General features: G+C 41.1%; 1 protein-coding gene and 1 pseudogene across 1 annotated transcript in view; both read left to right on the top strand.

Moving 5' to 3' along the window:
• Positions 1-24,143, top strand: part of POU2F3 (POU class 2 homeobox 3) — a 90,773-nt gene that overhangs the window by 31,043 nt on the left and 35,587 nt on the right. Inside the window, exon 2 of the mRNA XM_074335329.1 lies at positions 6,613-6,647. Within this exon, the coding sequence (XP_074191430.1) occupies positions 6,613-6,647 (35 nt within the window). The remainder of the gene's footprint in view (positions 1-6,612; positions 6,648-24,143) is intronic.
• Positions 11,573-12,046, top strand: LOC109438369 (large ribosomal subunit protein eL29; annotated as a pseudogene).

The raw sequence follows: 24,143 nt of genomic DNA, 5'->3' as shown, positions 1-24,143 counted from the left end.
ATTTGTTTGTCTTGTTCTTTTGTTGCTTTTGGTTTATATACCACATATCAGTGAAATCACATGGTTCTCTACTTTTTCTGTCTGACTACATGGATGGATCTTGAGAGAGTAATGCTGAGCGAAATAAATCAGACAGAAAAAGCAGAGAAGCATATGATCTCACTGATATGTGGTATATAAACCAAAAACAACAAAAGAACAAGACAAACAAATGAGAAACAAAAACTCATAGACACAGACAATAGTTTATTGGTTACCAGAGGGTAAGGGGGGTGGGGGGTGGGAGATGAGGGTAAGGGGATCAAATATGTGGTGATGGAAGGAGAACTGACTCTGGGTGGTGAACACAAATTGGGATTTATAGATGATGTAATACAGAATTGTACACCTGAAATCTATGTAATTTTACTAACAATTGTCACCCCAATAAATTTAATAAAATAAAATTTAAAAAAATATATATACGGTGATGGAAGGAGAACTGACTCTGGGTGGTGAACACAAATTGGGATTTATAGATGATGTAATACAGAATTGTACATCTGAAATCTATGTAATTTTACTAACAATTGTATCCCATTAAATAAAAAAAAAAAAAGAGGACATAACCCGCATGAACACTAATGCACCCAACATAGGAGTACTTAAATATGTAAAACAACTATTGATGGACCCAAAGGGAGAGATCAACAGTGATACAGTAATAACAGCAGGGACTTTAACACCTCACTGACATCAATGGATAGATCATCCAGACAGAAAATCAACAAGAAAACAGTGGCCTTAAATGGCAATTAGACAAGATGGATTTAATTGATATTTTTAGAACATTTTACCACCAAAGCAGCAGAATATACATTCGTTTCAAGCACACATGGAACATTTTCTGGGATAGACTACATGTTTGGCCACAAAACAAGTCTCAGCACACTCGAGAAGACTGATATCATGTCAAGTATCTTCTCTGATCACAATGGTATGAAAGTAGAAATCAATTATAGGAAGAAAACTGAAGAAACACACAAACACATGGAGGATAAATAACATGATACTAGACAGTGAATAGGTTAACAAAGAGACCAAGGAAGACATCAAAATATACTTTGAGACAAATAATGATGAAAACATAGCAACCAAAAATCTACAGGACACAGCCAAAGCAGTTCTAAGAAGGAAAGTCTTAGCAATATAGGCTTATCTCACAAAACAAGAAACGTCTCAAAGAAACAATCTAACCTTACCCCTGAAGGAACTAGAAAAAGAAGAACAAACAAAGTCCAAAGTGAGTAGAAGGAAGAAAATGATAAAGATCAGAGTGGAAATAAATGAAAAAGAGTCTCAAAAACAATGCAAAAGATCAATAAGTGCTGGTTCTTTGAAAAGAAAAAAAAATTGATAAACTCTTAGCCAGACTAATAAATTAAAAAAAGGGGAGGGCACAAATAAATAAAATCAGAAATGAAAGCAAAGACATGACAACCAACATCACAGAAACACAAAGGATCATTAGAGAACTACTATGAACAATTATATATTACCAAATCGGATAATCTGGAAGAAGTGGATAAATTCCTAGAAACGTATAAACTTCCAAGACTGAATAAGAAGAAGCAGACTTTCCTTATTCCTTGAGGTAGGCCTATATTGCTATGAATTTGCTTCTTAGGAAAAACTAAAATAACAGTGGTGATAGTGAACATCCTTGTCTCGTCCTTAAGAAACATGCTTTTAATTTTTCTCACTGTTGAGTGTGGTGTTAGCCATGGATTTATCATATATGGTATTTATTATGTTGAGGTATATTCCCTGTCTTCCCACTTCACTGAGAGTTTTTATCATAAATGGATGCTGGATTTTGTCAAATGCTTCTTCTGCATCTACTGATATGATTATATGATTTCTATCCCTCATTTTTTTATGTGGTGTGTCACGTTAATTGAATTGTGGATATTGACCCTTCTTTGGATCCCAGGAATAAATCCCACTTGATTGTGGTGTATGATCTTTTTCATGTATTCCTTAGTCAGTTTCCTAATATTTTGTTGAAGATTTTTAATCTATGTTCTTTAGGGATATTGGCCTATAATTTATATTTTTCTTATATCCTTATCTAGTTTTGGAATCAGGGTAATGGTGGCCTCATAAAATGAGCTTGGGAGCCTTCCCCCCTTTTGAGTCTTTTGGAATAGTTGGGAAGGATAGATGTCAATTCTTTGAATGTTTGGTGAAATTCAACTACGAAGCCATCTGGTCCAGGACTTTTATTTGTTGGGAGTTTTTTGATTACTGATTCATTTTCATTAGTAATTATCGGTCTGTTCATATTTTCTTTTTCTTCTTGATTCTGTCTTGGAAGATTGTATGTTTCTAGGAATTCATCCACTTCTTCCAGATTGTCCGTTTTGATAACATCATTATTCATAATATTCTTAATGATCCTTTGTGTTTTTGTGATGTTGGTAATCACTTCTTTGCTTTCATTCCTGATTTTATTTATTTGGATCCTCTCTTTTTTATTTATTTATTAGTCTGGCTAAGGGTTTATCATTTTCTTTTCAAAGAACCAGCACTTATTGATCTTTTGCATTGTTTTTGAGACTCTTTTTCATTTATTTCCACTCTGATCTTTATCATTTTCTTCCTTCTACTCACTTTGGACTTTGTTTGTTCTTCTTTTTCTAGTTCCTTCAGGGGTAAGGTTAGATTGTTTCTTTGAGACGTTTCTTGTTTTGTGAGATAAGCCTATATTGCTAAGACTTTCCTTCTTAGAACTGCTTTGGCTGTGTCCTGTAGATTTTTGGTTGCTATGTTTTCATCATTATTTGTCTCAAAGTATATTTTGATGTCTTCCTTGGTCTCTTTGTTAACCTATTCACTGTCTAGTATCATGTTATTTATCCTCCATGTGTTTGTGTGTTTCTTCAGTTTTCTTCCTATAATTGATTTCTACTTTCATACCATTGTGATCAGAGAAGATGCTTGATATGATTTCAGTCTTCTCGAGTGTGCTGAGACTTGTTTTGTGGCCAAACATGTAGTCTATCCCAGAAAATGTTCCATGTGTGCTTGAAACGAATGTATATTCTGCTGCTTTGGTGGTAAAATGTTCTAAAAATATCAATTAAATCCATCTTGTCTAATTGCCATTTAAGTCCACTGTTTCCTTGTTGATTTTCTGTCTGGATGATCTATCCATTGATGTCAGTGAGGTGTTAAAGTCCCTGCTGTTATTACTGTATCACTGTTGATCTCTCCCTTTAGGTCCATCAATAGTTGTTTTACATATTTAGGTACTGCTATGTTGGGTGCATTAGTGTTCACCAAGTTTATATCCTCTTTTTGTATTGATCCCTTAATTACTGTGAAATGTCCTTTGTCTGTTGTTATGGCCTTTGTTCTAAAGTCTATTTTTTCTTATTGCTACCTCAGCTTTTGTTTGTTTGTTTGTTTCTATTTGCATGAAATATCTTTTTCAATCCCTATACTTTCAGGCTGTTTGTGTCTTTTGGGCTGAAGTGTGTCTCTTGTAGACATCATATGTATGGGTCTTGTTTTCTTATTCCTTCAGCTACACTATGTCTTTTATTTTTAAATAAATTTTATTGGGGAATATTGGGGAATAGTGTGTTTCTCCAGGACCCATCAGCCCCAAGTAGTTGTCCTTCAATCTAGTTATGGAGGGTGCAGTTAAGCTTTCAGTCCAGTCGCCGTTTTCAATCTTTAGTTGCAGGGGGCACAGCCCACCATCCCATGTGGGAATTGAACCAGCAACCTTGCTGTTGAGAGCTCACACTGTAATGAACTGAGCCATCTGGCCACCCCTCTGGAAGCTCCTTGGCAGCTCATTGTCTTCAATTTAGTTGTGGAGGGCGCAGCTCACCGGCCCATGTGGGAATCGAACTGGCAACCCTGTTGTTCAGAGCTCATGCTCTAACCAACCGAGCCATCTGGCCACTCTACTCTATGTCTTTTGATGGGAGCATTTAATCCATTTACATTTGAAGTCATTATTAACAGGTGCATAGTTATTGCCATTTATTATTCATGTTTTTTATTCCTCCGCCTCTTTCTCCTCCTGTTCTTCTTCTTCTTTGTCTTCCTTTTCTTCTTCAAGAAGTCTCTTTAAAGTAAAAGCAATAATAAGTGAATGAAACTATATCAAACTAAAAATCTTCTGCACAGCAAAAGAAACCATCAACAAAACAAAGAGGCAACCAATCAAATGGGAGAAGATATTTGCAAACAACACTTCCAATAACGGGCTAATGTCCAAATTATATAAATAACTTGTGTAACTCAACAACAAAAAAACAAACAATCCAGTTTAGAAATGGGCAGAGAACCTGAACAGACACTTCTCCCAAGAAGACATACAAACAGCCAACAGATATATGAAAAATGCTCAAAAAAAAAAAAATGCTCAACTTCACTAGCTATTAGAGAAATGCAAATCAAAACCACAATGAGATACCACCTTACACATGTTTGAATGGCTCTTATCAACAAGACAAATAATAACAAGTGTTGTAGAGGTTGTGGAGAAAAAGGAACCCTCATACACTGCTGGTGGGGATGTAAATTGGTACAGCCACTATGGAAAACAGTATGGAGTTTCCTCAAAAAATTAAGAATCAAATTACCATATAACCCAGTAATCCTTCTTCTGGGTATCTACCAGAAGATATCTGAAATATCTGAAAACATTTATCCATAAAGATATGTACGCCTAGGTTCAGTGCAGCATTATTCACAGTGACCAAGACATGGAAACAACCAAAGTATCCTTCAATAAATGATTGGATAAAGGAGATGTGGTATACATCGACAGTGGAATGCTCCACCATAAAAAAGATTAAATACTGCCATTTGCAGCAACATGGATTGATATTATGCTAAGCAAAATAAGTCAGACAGGAAAAGTCGAGAACCATATGACTTCAGTCATACATAGCATATAAAATTGAAAGCAACAAGCAAACACACAAACAAAAACTCATAGACAGAAAAAATTTAGTGGTTACCAGAGGGTAAGAGGGGTAGGGGGGTGATAAAAGAGGACAGTCAAATATATGGTGATAGAAGGAGAACTGACTCTGGATAGTGAACACACAATGCAATATATAGATGATATATCATATAAATGTGCACTTGAAACCTATTTAATTTTACTAATCAGTGTCACCCCAATAAATTTAATAAAGATGATTTTAAAAAAGGTGTCCCTTTAACATTTCTTTTAATACTAGCTAGATGGTGGTGAACTTCTTTAGGTTTTTATTGTCTGGGATAAATAATCATTTTCCTTGCTATTATAGAGCCAACAATCCATGGGGCCCTAAGGAAGGTTGTTTGTCAGCTCCTGCCCTAGTGAGCTATAATAATAGAAAACCTTATTATAGCAAAACTGGAAACAATTTCCCAAACAATAGTTTTATATTTAAGCAAATCATGATGTGTCCATAGAGTGGAATATTAGGTAGCCATTAAAAATTATGTTTGCAAACATAGGAGTAAGATTTTTGATCCTCCATAATAGTATAGGAGAACTATTTATGATGCTTACTGGAAAAATCATGATAAAAATCTATACAGACCTGAGTCTGGGTGGTGAACACACAATGTGATATATAAATGACATATTACAGAATTGTACACTTGAAACCTATGTAATTTTACTAACCACTGCCACCCCAATAAATTTTAATTAAAAAAAATCTATACAGAGTGGTATATATCAATGAGGAAAAACAAAAATAAAAAGAACCATAAAATATTAATTATAGTTGCCTCTTAGCAGAATGATTTTTCTGCTACTTTATACTTTTTCTATATAAAAGTTTATTCAGCACATATTTACTTTTTCAACCCAATATTTATTATAAAAAGAAAATGATGAACAGAACAAGAAAGTCGCGGGGGGTGTAGGGGAGAAACAGGACTGACTCCTATCTACCTGACATGACTTAGGTGTCATTACCACTGGAGGGCTAGGAAGTGGGAGGACTTCTTGCCTTGAGGCAGTTCCTTTAGGATGCATACTGTGTTTCCCGAAAATAAGACCTGGCCGGACAATCAGCTCTAATGCGTCTTTTGGAGCAAAAATTAATATAAGACCCGGCCTTATATTATATTATTATATAAGACCGGGTCTTATAGTAGACCGGGTCTTATATTATAGTGAAGTAATACTGGGTCTTATATTAATTTTTGCTCCAAAAGACGCATTAGAGCTGATTGTCCGGCTAGGTCTTATTTTTGGGAAGCACGATAGCTGGTCATTCTTTGCTTACCCATGAAAGTGTCTGTAATAGCTTTTGTCTGAGGAAGTGCCACAGAACTCACACTCTGGTATGGCAAATTCTAATCCCACTCAACTCTTTGTGACCTTGGAGAAGTCAGTGTGCCCTTACTCTGGTTATCTGTATCCCTGGAAGAGATTTTCCAAAGACCTTTCCAGAAAATAGGATCAGCAGGAGGACCCTAACCACAGGGAAAGCAGGTGTTCTTTTTCAAAGTAAAGACAAGCTTCTCCCAACATCCTATTTTTCCTCTAACTTTTAGTCTCTTCTAATCCTGCTAACAACTAATATTTTCTTTTTTTATTTCTTATAGGAAATGATCGAAATGGCCTAGATTTCAACAGGCAGGTAAGGACTTTCAGAAGAAACCCTTTATTCTATAAATTTTGGGGGTCATTTTTACTGTGTCAGGTGTGGGAGATACAAAAATTAAGTAAAGTTTGAGGGTGTTTATTCAGCGACTCATACCATTTGGGATTGGAAAGGGCCTTTAAAGGACCTTTGCCTCCAACCCCTCTCCCAAGCCACAATCCCATATCTGAGTCTCCTCTTCACTATCCCCTCAAAAGAGTACTGACAAACGCAGTACCTATTTAGGATCAACTACATGCCAGATGTGGTCCAGAATCTAAGAAACAACTCTTTTCCTGTCAAAGCTCAACCTGAGTTGCTTCTTGGGCAAGTCTGTTTATGTGGACTGACTGTGTGTAGAGGAGTTTATGGAGGTACAAAGAATGGAATATCTGGATTCCTCATGGGACTCCTGATTTACAGGAAGAAGATAAGGGACAAAACAGGGGAAACAGATCAAAAAGCGCTCAGGAAGGAGTACATGACCCAGCTCAGGGGGACAATGTAGAAACAAACTGGTTGCCTATGAAGGAAATCAAGTTGGGTGCGTTGGAGTTAATCAGGGAGGGTTTCGAGTGCAATAAGGCAGTATTGGATGGACTGCAGGATGGGTGGATATGTAAAAAGAAGGGTGAAGTGCAGGAAGAAGACTTTACTCTTAAGGTTAGAGGATGATGAGAAGTTTGGGGGTGAAGGCTGTGACGGGGTGTGATGTCAGAAGCAGAAGGTGGAAGATTTTGTTGGAAGGAGGAAGTCTAAGCTGGAGATAATCAGGAAGCAATAATGGGGGGGGGTCCCCAGAGTGAGGCAGAGAGGTGAGAATTAGATACAAAATCAGAAAGCCTGAGTTTTGGTCCTGTTTTTGTCACTAATCAGTTATATAACTTTGGTCAAGTCACTTAATATTTTTGGTCTGAATGTTCACAGCTGAAAAATTTCACAAATGTGGGGCAGGGATTGGGGAAAACATGTACTATGCCATTTGTGGGAATACAAAGAAAATTAAGACATGGTTTCTGCACTGGAGGAACTCACAGTCTAGTATGAAGTGTGGGGGTGTAGAGATAGAAGGAAAGTAAGGGAGAGAGACACAGAGACTCTTAACTGAATGCTTATAGTACAATCTCATTCATGCCTTTCAAGAGGTATGTAAAAAGCATGGTGTCAAACAGAAATGGGAACAGTTCATTCTTCCTGGGATCTCAGGGCAGGCTTCATGGAGGAGGTGATACTTGCATCTAACTCTAAAGGGTGAGTCAGAGTTTGTCAGGCAGAGAAAAGAGGGCTGGAGAGGGAGATAGCCATGGGCAAGGGAAGATAGTCCCAGTGTGCTGGTGCATTGAGTAACCACCAGGGTTCCTTCCCACTCTGATCATCTGAGCCCAGGTTTACGTGGAAGTCTGGGGTGGGGCTGGAGGTGACACTCAGACATACAAGTATGTTCTTTTCCTTTATCTGTAGAGTGATTTGATGTCACTACTAACATTTCCTACAAGGCAGTTAGCTCTGGTACATTCTTCATAGTCAGAGAGGAATAACCTTGAGTCCTAAGCCAAAACCTCTTAGGCAGGCAACTCCTGCAATTTCGTTCATTGGGGAAGTTTGCTAACAACTGGAAGCCAACTATTCTCTGTTTACACTGAAAACCTAAAACAGAGATAGGTTTTAGTTAAGGAGTCATCTTGGTTGGCTATGAGAAAGGACGTGTAGCCAATGGGGTTTATAAAACACTGTAACAACTACCAAGGGAGTAAGAATGTAGAATCAGCTTCTCATTCAAAGTCTTTAAATGAGACAGATTCTTATCTAAGGGATAGTTGGGCCAGGTTCTCTTCAAGGGCAGGAGAATGGAGGCAATTCCGAAGGATTCTGTGATCCTGAGGGAGAGTCGTAAACAGGTTGGGATATGGCTTGTACTCTGTGCTTTCTATTCTGAGGTCTGAGGATTCTAGCCTAGGGTCTACTACTCACTGTCCTAGGTTTTTGGACAAGATGTATGTGGAGGAGCCCACCCCACACCAAGATATGACCCCACCAGCCCAGCCAGAGTTGACCCACTCCACAGGCCCAGTGGGTTGGCTGCCTGTGTGATCTTTCTGAAGCTTGGGAAACCCTCATGCTTAGGACAAGGCTGAGGGCAGCCTCTCTGGCCTGGGGCAGTCTACAGAGGGTCTGGACCCTTGGAACATCTTTTGGGGTATGGTTTCCCCACCAGTTGAGAGAAAGTTGCCTGGCTTCTGCCAGGAGTGGGCGTCCCGTGCGTTTGCTTTCCTTGGATGAGCCTCATGGGTTAGGTCATTCCCTTCCACCCCAGGAAGGGATTTTGAATTTCTTGTTACTGACAAGAACAGACATGTCAGATTTTTTTCTTTAAAGAGGGGGAATTTTTGAGGAAGAAAGCCTCAGCGGGCCACACTTATTTACACACTTAGACTAGAGCTCTTCTCTGCTCATAACCACACACATCAATGCTCTCCTCAAGATTCCTCCTTGCTCCCTCTCACTCTGTCCTACAGATGCCATCAGATACTGACACCCACATGCTCACATTCACATGAACTCACCTACAAGCCTACAAGATTTCTCAGTGACAGTCACCCCCTCACACTTCTAAACAAGGGAAATAAACCCTTGTTTTGTAAAATGTAAATAAAACATTTTCTGTGTCTATGAGTTTCTGTTTCTCATTTGTTTGTCTTGTTCTTTTGTTGTTTTTGGTTTATATACCACATATCAGTGAAATCACATGGTTCTCTGCTTTTTCTGTCTGACTTGTTTCGCTCAGCATTACTCTCTCAAGATCCATCCATGTTGTCACAAATGTTCCTATATCATCTTTTCTTACTGCCGAATAGTATTCCACAGTGTATATATACCACAACTTCTTTATCCATTCATCTATCGAAGGACATTTTGGTTGTTTCCATGTCTTGGCCACCGTAAACAAAGCTGCAATGAACATTGGAGCACACGTGTCTTTATCTCTAAATGTTTTCAGATTTTTTGGGTAGATACCCAGGAGAGGGATTGCTGGGTCATATGGCAATTCTATTCGTAATTCTTTGAGGAACCTCCACACTGCCTTCCATAACGGCTGCACCAGTCTGCATTCCCACCAACAGTGTATGAGGGTTCCTTTTTCTCCACAGCCTCTCCAACACTTGTTACTATTTGTCTTGTTGATGAAATCTATGTAATTTTACTAACAATTGTCACCCCAATAAATTTAATTAAAAAAAAAAATCCAATATGCTGTTAAGATAGTGGGCCAACTTTTACTTCTTCCAAATGGATTATTAAATAATTTTATTCTACCCACCAAATTGAAATATATATATATATATATTAAAATTTGATATATATTAGGATCTAAAAAAAAAAAAAAAAACCATTTTCTGACTGCCAGGCTTTGTGCTTTTGGTACTTTATCTCATTAATTCTCACTATAAACCAAGTATTACTATCCCCATTATACAAGTAAAGAAACGGCTTCCCAGGTTCCCCACCTTTTTCGGCGAAAGATTTGAGCGATTAAGTAATTTGCTGAAGGTCACACTACTGGCCAGCTGGCAGTCAGGATTTGAACCCATGTCTCTTTGACTCCAGAGTCTGTTTTACCCATGATGCCTTGCCACATCCTCCTCTGCAGTCTCTCGACTCCCCTCTTCCTGTACATATACACCATCCTTAGGGAGAGGCCTAGGAGCCAGAGGCTAAGCATGATGACCTCACCATGACTAACTGGGAGGAAATGGGAAGTAGAAGAGTGGGGAGGTGAAGAAAGAGTCATCGTATAGTAACTGCCTCGTTGTGTGATACAGACACAGGAGTGCAAAGGATGAGCCACTGCCCTTGGTGAAGCTCCTGTTGGAAGTCCCCAAGCTAATTGGTACGACTGGGAGTTGCAGCCAGGTGCTGGATAAACTAAGTCCTGAAGTTACATGAGCAAGAGATGTCGGCTCATCAGGCAGTTTCATGCTGTGCCTGTTAACTTCCTGAGACTGTGTGGGAGTAATTGTGGGAAGACCCAGGGATTCAGAAACAAGGCCACCCCTCAGTCTCTAGGAAAGTTAAGACAAGGCTGTGAGGCAACAAAATAAGGCCAGATCTCTGGACGGGAAGTCAGAAGTCCTGGGTGTCAAATGCTGTTTCTGCCACTCACTAGTTGCTGCCTTTATCTTTCTGAGCCTCAGTTTCCTCAAGAATAAAATGATGAAGTTTGCATTAGATGACCTCTAAGGCCCTGTAGTCTGCGTGTTGTGGTCCCATCATTTTTCTCATGCCATGTTCTAACTGGTTAGTTTAACTTCCACTCTCCTTTTATTTTTTCTTTGAAGAGAATGAGGACGAGAGTGTCTATTTCTTCACCCTGAAATGTAGAGAGTGAGAGGAAATATGTAATATGGAATCTTTCCAGCCATTATGCTCTTGCGTGATCCAGTGGAAAGAATCACTTAAAATTTAGGGACAGAGACAGAAGGACCCAGCAGGCTGGATCTGTAGCTGCCACTCATTCTTTGAATATCTAGTTATTCCTAAGCTCTAGATAGAGGGTGCCATTTGTAAGAAGATAAATTGCAATACTATGCAATGATTTCTGTGATAAATATAAGAGTGCTGAGCTTTGGGATTCTGCCTGAGATTATCACCAAAGAGATGATGTCTGAAGTAGGTGACAGCAGAAAAGTAGGGGTCTTGAACTTGCAGAGAGGGGCAGCAAAAATATTCCAGGCATAGGAGACAGTGAGTGTGAAGGGTCACTGTTAAAAAAGAGCGTAGCTTCAGGGGAACTGTAAAAGGATCAGCATGGGATGAGATGGTGGAAGATGAGGCTGGAGCTATGGGTCGGGCAAGATTATGAAGAACTTTGAATGCCCAGCAAAGAATTTTATCCTGTGGGGACTGTGGGCTAGGGTGCAGACATGGCCAAGTCCAACACCACACACAACCAGTCCTGAAAATAGCACAGAAAAGGCATCAAGAAACCCCGATCACAAAGATATGAATCTCTTAAGAGGGTGGACCCCAAGTTCCTGAGGAACATGCGCTTTGCCAAGAAGCACAACAAGAAGAGCCTGAACAAGATGCAAGCCAACAATGTTAAGGCCATGAGTATACAGGCTGAGGCCATCATGGCCCTCGTAAAGCCCAAGGAGCTCAAGCCCAAGATTACAAAAGGCAGCAGCTGCAAGCTCAGTTGACTTGCCTACATCGCCCACCACAAGCTTGGGAAATGTGCTCAAGCCCATAGCGCCAAGGGTCTCAGGCTCTGCCAGCCAAAGGCCAAGGCCAAGGCTCAAACCATGGCCCTAGCTGCACCTGCAGCTGAAGCTCTGCTATCAGCTCAGGCTCTGGCTCCCAAAGGTTTCTAGGCCCCCACAAAGGCTCCAGAGTAGAGGCCTCGGTCTGCCAATGTGAGGATGGAAGTACTGGTGTGACCCCTGGGCTGCTGTCTGCATGGGGCTGGTGTCTTTCTGTGCTATTTAGACAAATAAAGCTGACGCAGGATCTGTCCAAAAAGAAAGAATTTTATCCTGTGGGCAGTAGGGAGCCACTAGGTATTTTCAAGAATGAGTAGAAGGAAGGATGAATGATGGACTGATGCAAGAGAGGCCTGATGGAATGCTGTTATGGTAGGAAGATGTAGGCAATCCTAAGGAGAGAGATTACAGCAAAGATGTTAAGCACACAAACACAGAGCCAGACTGCCTGGGTTTGAATCCTGGGTTTGGCATTACCTGACTGTATGAGCTTGGGCAAGTTCTTCAACTCCTGTGTTCCTTATTCTCATCTATAAAATGGGGAGAATAATGGTACCTATCTCACAGGGTTGTTGTTGTGTGTGTACCTCATAGAACAAGTGTCTAGGACATATATACTGTATAAGTATTTGCTATTATTATTACTGTGTCAGTAGGCATGGAGAGACTCAGATTTGAGAGATATTTCTGGTATTAGATCAAGAGTATTTTGGCAACAGTTTGAATATGGGAATAAAAGAAAGAAAACGGTCTAGTACGATTCTTAGATTTCTAACTTTTACTGCAACCAGAGATCAAGAGGTCAAGAGGTGGAGTGAATTTCTACAGATGATTAAAGGAAGCAGAAGGGCAGATAATGAGCTATAGATGGTGAGAAATTTGGATCTACAGCCCAGGAGACTGGTCAGGATTCAGAGTGGGGAGTCACCATTGAACAATGTTAACTGAAGTGATGGGAGGAATGAGGTCAACTAGGGAGGGTGTGCAGAATGGGATGAGAACCAAGGACAGACCTGGAGGAAAAGGAACACATAAGGGACAGTTTGAGGAGTGGTGCCTATAGATGAGACTAAAAAGGAATTGTCAGAGGGATGGGGAGTAGAACCCAACTCACAAAAGAGATATTTTCATAAAGGTGGGGATAGCCAACAGCATCAGAGCATGCAGAGATACTGTAGAGCCCAACGCCTGAAAGTGAGCGATGGTTTGGCAGTGAGGGAAACAGTGATGGCCTTATCCTAGTGTCTATAGTGTCTATGGTGAGAGCAGATGCAAAATTGTTACAGTTGAGGGTTAAATAGGGGTTAATGAAATGATGGAGACAAGAACTGCATACATGGTCAGACAATTAAGTTCGTGAACTCATCCTAGAAAAAGTGCTACACACCTCATTGCTGAATATCACTACGATCACCTTCACCTTCGAAGTACTCCCCTTGGGAAGCTATGTACTGATTCCAGGGCCTAGTCCACCCTTCAAAGCAATTTTGGAACTCCTTTTCTGGAATGGCCATCAGAGCTGTCGTCGTATTACCCTTGATGTCCTGAATGTCATCAAAAATGTCTTCCTTTCAATATTTCCTTTATCTTTGGATAAAGAAAGAAGTCATTAGGGGCCAGATCAGGTGAGTATGGAAGGTGTTCCAATACAGTTATTTGTTTACTGGCTAAAAACTCCCTCACAGACAGTGCCGTGTGAGCTGGTGCATTGTCGTGATGCAAGAGCCATGAGTTGGCAAAAAGTTCACGTTGTCTAACTTTTTCATTCGGCTTTTTCAGCATGTCCAAATAGTAAACTCAGTTAACTGTTTGTCTAGTTGGTACAAATTCATGATGAATAATCCCTCTTGTATAAAAAAAAAGTTACCAACATCGGTGCAACAAGTTCGCGAACTTAATTGTCAGACCTCGTAATTACCCATGATGAAGTGTTGGCCTGAAATGGAGACAGTGTGAAGAGAAGCCTCTTGGGGATGAGGGAGACTTTAGTGGGTGTGGGCCAGGGAAGAGATAGAAGATACAGTATAGGAGACAGAAAAGCGAGAACATGGATAGAGGGTGGGCCCAGTGGAGGGTTTAGCCTAGAAGATGAGAAAAGTTCCTTGGAGAGGGAGACAGGGCTGAGTGCCCTGTTGATGAGTTTAGGAGCCCAGGGGACAGCTCTCCTGGTCACGGAGTTTCTCCACTTTCATTTCCTGCTCTTTGAACCAACATCTAGCTTCAGAAGGACATTGGAAGGTAGAATTGGCTTAAGGGGGCTTGGAGAGTCCACAATGACAGGTTTATACCCGGGGAGCCTCAGGCTGTTTCGTTCTAGTGACTTCTGGACCCCTCATTATCCAGGGCCATGATCATAGCAGTATTTCCATCTATGTTGTTGAATGCCATCTTGATAGAAGACCACCCAAAAGTTCTCTGAGGCCAGAAGAAAGTCTGGAGCAAGTTATCAGGTATCCTTGTTAGCTTCCTGCCCTAAAGCTGAGAATCAGTAGCCTGTGGTTTTCTCTCAGTCGTAGGCTTGGCAGCATTCTCAGCTCACCTGCACCAATATACCAATATCTCACTTCCTGTGCCTCTCTCTGGACCCCATGCCAGCTAGTCCAGAGCAGTTGTCCTAGTATGCCCCATATAGTATTTAGCTTTAAAACAGATGGGATTTTCCTTCCTTGTTTTCTTGAAGGTGAACTATTGTGGTTCTTTGGCTGCTCCTGGTATATGTTGATTTGCAGTGTTTAATTGGCTCAATGGGACATCTTCTCTAAAATCTACAAAATTCAGCCTAAGGAAAGGAAGGTCTCTGAGGATTCAGAATGTTGGAGATGCTTCTCCAGGGAGGCCCATGAGGGAGACACAGGGCAGGCAGGACCAGACTCTCAAGCTGGCGAGTGAGGATCTGCAGTGATGGCATACTAAGTCCCCTTCCCCTCCCCCTCTCCCCCTCCCCCCCTCCCCCTCAGCCCCTCAGCCTCAGAGCTGCACCAGATCAATTGTGTGAGAGAGGGCAAGGGAGTAAATTAACTGACTGTGTTTTTGTTTAGTTCCACAAACCTGTACTTAGCTGGGTATTGAGGAGTGAGAGGAGAGTAGAATACATCCCTGCTCACAGGAGCGCCCATCTGGCGGGAAGAAAATGCAGCAGAGGCTGTGGAGGACAGGGAGGGCTCCCCCCAACCACCACATTATGATAAAGCCCCATGTGGCTGGTTCAGTGAGTCTAAGAAAGCTAGGCAGGTGAATAGAGCCGGGGTAGTGGTCTCAATAAGCCAGAGAAAGACTCTGACACCTCCCTTTGACTTTGAAAGACTTGGAAGGATGAAAATTAAGGACTTGAGACTCAGGGTCTTCTGAGGCTTCTTTCCCTCTGCTGCAGGATCCAGCTTTTTGTTCCATACTTCAGATAGAGGAAGGATTATTGGAGAACAGGCAGACTAAGAGAGAGAAGAGGTTGAGGAACCAGCAAACCATATTTTGCTCAACCCTAAGCAGTGGGATTGGGTTTTAGAGTGTGGATGCATAATATCCCTCTTGTTTTTACCCCCTCCAAAGTACCAACACAATTGAAAAAATACATGCAGGAGCCTGACAGATAGAGCTTCAGTGGAGACATGGTTTTGATGTACGTCCACAGCGGGCTTTGAAAGACTTCATTCCAGAATTAAATACATCCACCAGGCACAGATACAGCTCATGGAGAACAGACTGTAAAGTACTCTCCAAGCCAACAGGCAGGTCCTAGAAGGGGCCCAAGCTACACACACCCACTTCCTTCTAAACATGTGGTTCTTAGCTTTATCGGACCCAATGTCCTATGTAACAAGGGTTCTGTAAATCCCCTTTAATAGCCTAGAATAAAATTTAGATAAAACATAAATAAAAATTAGTGAGATACTCAAATGTGAATAAAAGGAGAATGAAAAGGAATTTATAATAAAATAATACGTATTTCAGCAAGTAAGTCCTTGGGCACACTCCCTTAGAAGGTTGAACATGATAGTAGGATGCTTATGCCTATATGAATGTGACAGACACAAATACAGACTGATGTTGATATGCTATATTGGCAGCTCATTTTCCTAAATGTTAACTCTTGGTAAACCTTCAAACAAAATATGTTTCTTCGATTTATGCAGAAAATGGCATTCATGGAAAAAGTCAATACATATTAAAAGTGTACAAAAGATACTTTGTGCTTGCATAAAAAATGGAATAGGGTCCTAGACTCATTTGATTATAGGCAGGTATTTACTGACACAAATGTCTGATGGCTCATTTGAAAGTCATATGGAAATTGTATGGGGCATAAGTGTTTCTTGTTTTGTGCTGTCTTCTTCATTACAGGATGCCTAGTATACCTCTGCCAAGTAAATGCAAATTGAGCCTCCTAATTATTAAGACTACCAGAAAAACCACCCCACAGATTTCAGAAAATGACTTCCTGGCTAGCTATCATCCCCAGTAAGGAGAGCTGACCTAGACCCACCATGGAGATAGGTCACTTCTACCAGGAGGCAGAGAGTGAGATGTTCCTCTAGCTGCAGTCCTTCCATGTAAAAATACAGGGCAGTGGAAAAAGGAGGCTCCCCTGGCCCTGAAAAGAGGCATCCCAGAAACAACACACTCAGCCTCTGATCTCAGAGAACTTAATTGCTATCCAATGAGAGAGAAAGGTCTGAAAATTTCCTAAAAATGTTAGAACAAGGGATATGTAAACCATTGTTGTCTCAACAGGGAATAAGCTGAGTGACTAGGTAGATACAGAGCAGCATTTTCAAGTGGGAGATAATCGGTTAGATTAAATGCCTCCCTTCTGCAAAATCATTTACTTATTGTAGTTAAGATGATAAAACAATAATCGTTAAAACAATGATCCTGCCTGTGTGCAGGCACTGAGTACAAAATGCTTTATATCCACTATTCCCTTTAATACTTATATCAACCCTGTGAGGCAGTTGTGATTATTCCAATTCTACAGATGAGGAAACTGAAACAGTAAAAGGTTAAGGAATTTTCCCAGAATCTCACTGCCCAGAAGTGGAGAATTTAAAGCCAGGCCAGACTCCAGACTGCATGCTTCTCCCACTCCACGGCTGTTCCTAGAGGAGTCAGTCCCATGTAGTGACTGAGCTAATTGCCTCTGTCTGTCTCTGTGCCTCATATCCTCTTCTGAAGATGGGAACAGTAATAATGTCTACTTCCTAGGCATGTTGTAAGAATTAATTATAGTTAAGATATATGATTTAGTATAGTCTCTAATATATAGTAATCAACCAATAAACATTAGCTCCTATTATTTTCTGATGAATGAGAACCCACATTTTGTTCTTCCTCTTCTCTCCCTGTGTGGCTGCTGAGCTCGGCTTGTACCAGCTTAAATGGGCTGTGGATGTTACGAGAAAGGTAATTTTTTCTGAGATCCATGATCTCTAAATCTAAGTCCTCCCCTCCATCCCAAACACACACTCACACATACCACCCAAGCTTGGATGGGAAGCAGTTGATAAGTGTCTCTGCCTTTGGAGAGGTGAGAATTTGTCCTTCTTTGCAGCCTTTCTTGGCTCTTTGGCCTGAGGCTCAGAAATCATTTGTTTCCTGCTTGCTTGTTTGTGGCCTTGGCAACAGCCCCAGTACTGGATGGACCAAGCCTTATTGAGAATAGGACAGTGAAGAGCAGATAGGAATGGAAACAGTTGTGGGCTCTCCAGAGGCCTGTCCCTGGTAAACCCTGGTTTACCAGACAACCCGAACACCACCACAAAGCCCTTCTGGGTTACTGGGTCTGGGGCCTAGCTCATTCAGACTCCAGCATTGACACAAGCCTATGGATGCAACCAGATGGGGAGTGGAAATGGAATGTTCCTCAGGTATGGGATGGAGAGCAGTGGGAGAGGAAAGTGTTTGAACCCTTTCCTAGATTCTGCAGAAATGCAAAAGTGGGTTTTCTTTGGAGATTTCAGGAGTTGCCTTTGGTAGATGCAGACGCTGGTGAGACTAAAAGCAGGGCCAGCTCTTCCCCCTGTCACGCAGGAGTCTGGAGCAGGGATCTTGAAAGGGAAGCTGGATTTGGCCCCAGACAATCACAGAAAAAGCTAATACCCTTAGTTTAACAAGCTCTTGGTGGGCTGAGCCCTTCCTAAGCAGTATCTCATTTAAATCTTTCAGCAACCCAGAGTAGTAGTTTGTTTATATGTTTGGTGGTTTAACAATATAAATTTATTATCTTAATAGTTCTGGAGATTGGAAGTCAGACATGGATCTCACTGGGGTAAAATCAAAGTGTCAGCAGGGCTACATTCCTCCTGAAGGCTTTATGGGAAAGTCCTTTTCCTTGCCTATCTCTATGACCTTTCTGTTGTCATCTCTTTCTGACTATAGCCAGAAAAGACTCCACTTTTAAAGACTCATGTGATTAGATTGGGTCCACCTGGATAATTCAGACTATCTCCCCATCTCAGTGTCCTTAACCTTAATCACATTTGCAAAGTCTCTTTTGCCACATAAGGGAACATATTCACAGGTTCCAGACATTACAAGATGGACATCTTTGGAGGCCATTATTCAAGCAGGAACTTTTATAATCCCCATTTTACAGAAGAGAAAACTGAGGCTGGCAAAGGTCCAGGGACTTGCTTAGAGCCAGGATTCAAACCAAGAATGATGGGATATGCCAGGCTCTTTACATAAAGTTATATCTTATTTGATATTACTTAATCTTTATGACAGCCCAGTGAGGTAAGCATTATTATTCCCATTATATAGCTGGGGAAACTATAGCTCAGAGAGGTTAAGTAACTTACCCAAGGTGGAGCTCAGATATACAACAGGCCTGTCTGACTACATGTACCAGGCTGCTTTGGGGAAAGAAAGCACACTCCTGCAAATGAGAAATGATCTAAAGTTACCCAGAGCCCCTCATTTGACATTTGTACAGTACATTTCCACATTTCTGAGCCCTCTCACCCATACCGACTCCTGCAGACCAGACCTTTCATGGCTGGAGCTTGCCAGCTGGAATGTCAGAGATAGTATCTGCAGGCTCGGGGCAGGTTGCCAAGTAAAGGGTGGGGTAAAGAAGGGTTCCCACCCAGAGGGTTCCCCTGGCCCCATGAAAAGCACCTCCCTGGGCCTGTGCGTGAGAAGGGTGAAAGGAGAAGAGTGTTTGCCTGGGTGTATGCCTGCAGGGCAGGGGGTAGGACCTGGCTTTCCCTTTGCCCCCTTACTCAGAGGGCTGTCAAGGCAGCCTAGTAACCAGATTCTCCTTCTCCTGGAATCACAGCTGCTGCTGAAAATAAACTTTTTTTACCTCAAAAATGTCCAGACCAAGAGTGGCTTTGGAGGCTACTCTCAGGGCACAGGAGCCGTTTCTATGTACCTGTTTTGTTCCCTACAAGGTCACTTCCCATTTCATGTCCCTCTCTCCTTAACAACCTACAGAGGACTCCATTAAGCCAATAGGTTTTCCCTCTCACAATAACTATGTAAAGCACGTATTATTCTCATTTCACAAATAAAGGAACGGAGGCTCAAAATGGGAAAGTGACTAACAATTAAGTGGCAGAGCTGGGATTTATTTGATTTACTTTTATCCAGTGTCTACACGATAATAGGCACTTTATTCAGTGCTGGTCTGTTGTCTCCAACTCCAGCTTATTCTATTAATTGCAGCTGCCCTCATCACCCCCATAGCCTCCTGGACCTCTGCTGTTTGTGTCCAGATCAAGTGTCAAGATGCCGTTCCCTCTCCCCTGTGTGGCCACTAAAATCCCCTTGGCTTCCAAACCTCAAGAATCCTTGGTTCACATCCTGTTTTAGTTTTCTTTCTTGGCAGCCCCTCCCCTGCACTGGCACCTTACAATATTTTCTCCACAGACTACATTGGCATGGACTGCTTATAGGGGGTCCCTAGTTTTAGGCTTACAGATGAGAGTGTAGTCGTCAGAGGTCCAGCTCTGGCATCACACAGACCTGGATTTGACTTTTGGCTTTACCAACAGAAACTGTGTAACCTCATTACTCACCTCTACACCTCAGTTTCTGCCACTGTAAAATGGGGGAGAAATAATAGCATCAACCTTATAGAGTTGTTAGGAGGGGATTAACTGAGATCTTGAATGTAAAGTGACTGGGACATAGTAAGCGCTCAATCAACACGAGTTATTGTTGCTGTTGCAACAGTACTGGTTCTGGCTGTCCCTTTTCACATCAGCCTGGCTCCTGTTTGCCCCTTCTTCTTAGCTCTGCCCCTGGGAGGCTCTGGAAGCCTTTTTCCAGATGGTGTTCTACTTAGATTCCCCTAAATGCTATCCTTCCTTCCTCTGAATGTTCTTACCTGTGCCCTTTCACCTGACTCAGCTCATTATTAGAAAAATAATTAGCAAAATATGCCGCAAATACAGTATGGGGAATATACTTAATAATGTTATAAAAACTATGTATGGTGTCAGACGGACACTAGACTTATTGAGGGGATCAGGTCAGAAATTATATAAGTGCCTAACCACTGGGCTGTATACCTGAAACAAATATAAAATACTATTGAATGTCAACTATAATTTTACATATATATATATATATATATATATATATATATATATATATATATATGGTCACGGGATGTAAAGTACAGCATAGGGAATGTAATCAGTGGTATTGTAGTAGCTATGTATAGTGTCAGATGGGTAATAGACTTGTTGGGGTTATCACTTTGTGAAGGGTGTAAATGTCTAATCATTATGTTGTTTTGTACACCAGAAACTAATAATAAAAAAATGAAAAATAAAAATATGCCAGACTTGCTCTGTTCCAGGTAAACACAAGCATGCCTTACTATACCTAAAAGAGTGGTTCCTGAAATGCTGTACATAAGTCAAAATTTTGTAAACTAAATTTTATTTTTCTTTACCAAGAGAGTCTGCTATTTAAATGAATATTAGTCTGAACCTTTTCATAGAACAAAGAATGCCCTTTTATGGTCAGTTAGAGCCAAACATCATCCATGGGGTTTGCTTAAAGTGAATTATATATTAATCTTGCTTTTCTTGATGACATCTTCTCAAAGAAAGTGTGTGATCCTAACAAGGGCGTTTTTAAACTTTACCCCATCACTGTGAATGGATTTATCTGAGGGGAAATGGGTTTTTAGGACACTTATGTTGCTGATAAACAGGCCTGGAAAGATTTGAACACCCAGTCAGTGTGGGGTAAGCATTGATTCCTGCAGGGATCAGTGGTGGAGTACTTCTGTGGCCCTAGCTCTGAGTTAGGTTGAGAGGAGCAATCGAGCTGCTAGGGCAAAAGCCACCAGGCCAGAAAAGGTTAACATCACTCTGTCTGGAGGGGGAAGCAGTGCAGCTACTCAAAGGCAAGGAGTCCCTTCCTCTCTTCCTCTCTGATGTGAACCAGAACCAACTTCCTTTCTGAGGATTTGGTGCTTCCCCTTACACTGGGACTGGCAGAACAGACAGGGCAGTTTCCTGGCTAGTGGGGTACTTGCCAGAGCGTGGCCTTGCCCAGGGGCCTGGGAGGGACAGACACTTTTCTGGCACAAAGCAAGGTGGGTTTTGGCAGGTCCTGGGATTCGGGACTTTGCCTAGGACCTGGGAACTTGGCAAGGGCCCAGCGTTCTTAGGGTGGGCTGCCCCATCCTGCTTAGGCAGGCCTTTCAGGGAATAAGATCTAGGGAGTCCAACTTCATAAGAGGTCTCCAGGTCCCCTCTTTCCCAGGTCCTAAGGACTTCCAAGTACTGCCTGGGTGCTTATAAGAAACAGTGAGATACCTCTTTGAAATGCCCAGATGTCCTGAAGGTAGGGAGGAACAAGAGGAATAGACAGGCATCTTGATTCTGTTTTGAATGAGCCCTGGCATCTGCCCCGCTCTCCCCCTTACTCCCCATCTTCCTGTCAGGTTCTCATTCGTCTTTCCAAACTCAGCTCCAGTGTCTTCTTCTCCAGGTAGCCCTCTGGGACTATCCCACTTTCTTTACATTGACAAGCTTCTGCTGTGTGTGTCTGCCTCCCCTACCAGACTGAAATATTTGTGGAAAGAATCTATGTTTTTATTATTATAGTGCAGCCGTGCCTGGCACAGAGTAAACATTCAATAAGGGTTTCCTAAACAGATGAATTGATGGATGGATAGTTGGAATGAACCTATCCGCCTACCCACCCATCCCTCCATCCTGGGTGCCATGAATTCCCATCTCTGCTTTGCAGGGCCTCTGTTCTTATGCTGCTTTATTCTCTGTTGTCTTTCTCTCAGTCAGTGATGTACACTCACCCCTTTCCCAAAAAGGTGAGCTTGTTGGGTTAATGCAAAAAGAGTGCAGTGGGCTCCATCCAGTCAGCTCAGGTAAATATTTCCCAACTCTGCCACGTCTGGCTGGGACCCAGGAACTGTTGGTTGAAGCATCTTCACTGTTTGCTCAGTGGTTGCTAGGTGCTAGGGCCTACTGTCTACTGATCCAGGTTCTGCATATAGGACTCTGACCAGCCCAGGTTTTGAAACTCTTTGAGGTTGGGAGTTCAGCACCAAGCTACTCATCCAAAGCCAAAAAAGGCCCCTTAGGGAGTAATGTGGCATTCCTGGGTCTACCCTCTTCTGGCCATTTAAATGGAAACAGTGTCTTTGTTAGTATCCAATGACTCCTGATATCACTATGACTTTATTTTTCATGAATTATGGAGACAAATTTAGGGTGAGTCAGAGACACATCAACTTTTAGGGCTAAAATGTCCCTCAAATCATCTGTCCCCTATACATAAGGGCTCCACAGATCTCTGCTATCTGACACAAAGGCTTTCTTCCTCCCTTCTATCCTATGTGTTAATATACTTATTTATTCATAATATAATGTCTTACAACTAAAGTTTCACTGTCTGCAGTGACATTTTAAAAAAAGAAAATGTAGCAAATTTTTATAAGGCTAAATATATTCAATTTTTACAGTCTGAGATTTTGCATTTTTTTATGTTAAAATGTTGATTGTATATAATGAAATGATAATCTGAGTAGGTAATATTAGTTATTTTAATATTCTTATTTGGCAAAATAAACTATCAGAACTCTCCCCCCAAAAAAAGAAAGAGAAAAAATGATTTGTTTGTCAGGAACCTCAAAAGCCTAGTGGTTCCAGCCTAACCTGTCTCCTGGCGCATACATTCTACTGCTGACACCCCTGTCAGATGGCCCCAGTCTCTCCCAGGAATTTTAGACTCACCACCCAGAATGCAGCCTACTTCAGGATTGAGTGAGTTGCAATATTATGCCATTCTTTCTCCTATTAGACCCATGATTGACTTTCCTGTGGTGGTCACTGCCTGAGGGCCTGAGTTTATCCCCTTCACCCACAGCCCTTCAATATTTGGGAAGAGCTATCACCCTGAAATCTTCCCCTTTCTATGTAAATATCCAGAGTTCCATAAATGATTCCACATATCAAGTTTCTGATTGCCTTACTTAATGCAAGTATATACATAATACATGAATACTTTCTTTTTGTACAAAAGTTTAATAGTAGACATAAAAAAGAAGACTTTTGATCCCTGTTCAGTCTCAGCACTCACCTCAGAGGTAGCTCCTGTTATCAGTGGGGTGTGTGTGTGTGTGTGTGTGTGTGTGTGTGTACGTCGAAAAGACTTTTTTTCTCTGCACTTACATGGATATGGGTACAAATAGAAATATATAAACGTTTGTGGAGTTTTAAAAATGTACATATATGTATATCTATGTACATATATGTATATAGGTATAAATTATACTGTGTGCAACTTTCTTTTTAAATTTACAAATAAAATTTATAGGTTGTTTAATGGCAGTACATATAGAGTTGTACGATTTTTGTTAAAGGCCACATAAGAGTCTACTGTTTTAATGTAATTTTACTTTTCCATTGCCCTATTGATAGGTATTAGGTTGCTTCAAATATTTTTTTAACAATACTATGATGAACTCCTTAAACTTGTTTGTACCTTGATGCATATATATATATATATATATATATATATATATATATATATATATATGTTTCAGTTTGCCACCACCCTCTTTAATATCCACCAGTGTACAACATTCAATACTCAGATGACATTTATCTCGGCCAGAGCACAGTGGGACCATTTGTTCATTCATTCATCTGTTTACTCATTCAACAAATTTTTATTGAGCATGCACTATATCTTTATTGTGCCCTGATCCCAGTCACGCCAGGAACAGATAAGACAGTAGTAGGCCTGTCCT

This window comes from Rhinolophus sinicus, linkage group LG06, assembly GCF_036562045.2.
Source record: "Rhinolophus sinicus isolate RSC01 linkage group LG06, ASM3656204v1, whole genome shotgun sequence".
NCBI lineage: Eukaryota > Metazoa > Chordata > Mammalia > Chiroptera > Rhinolophidae > Rhinolophus > Rhinolophus sinicus.
The sequence above is the reverse complement of the archived record's forward strand: the minus strand, read 5'-3'. Positions and strand labels throughout refer to the sequence as shown.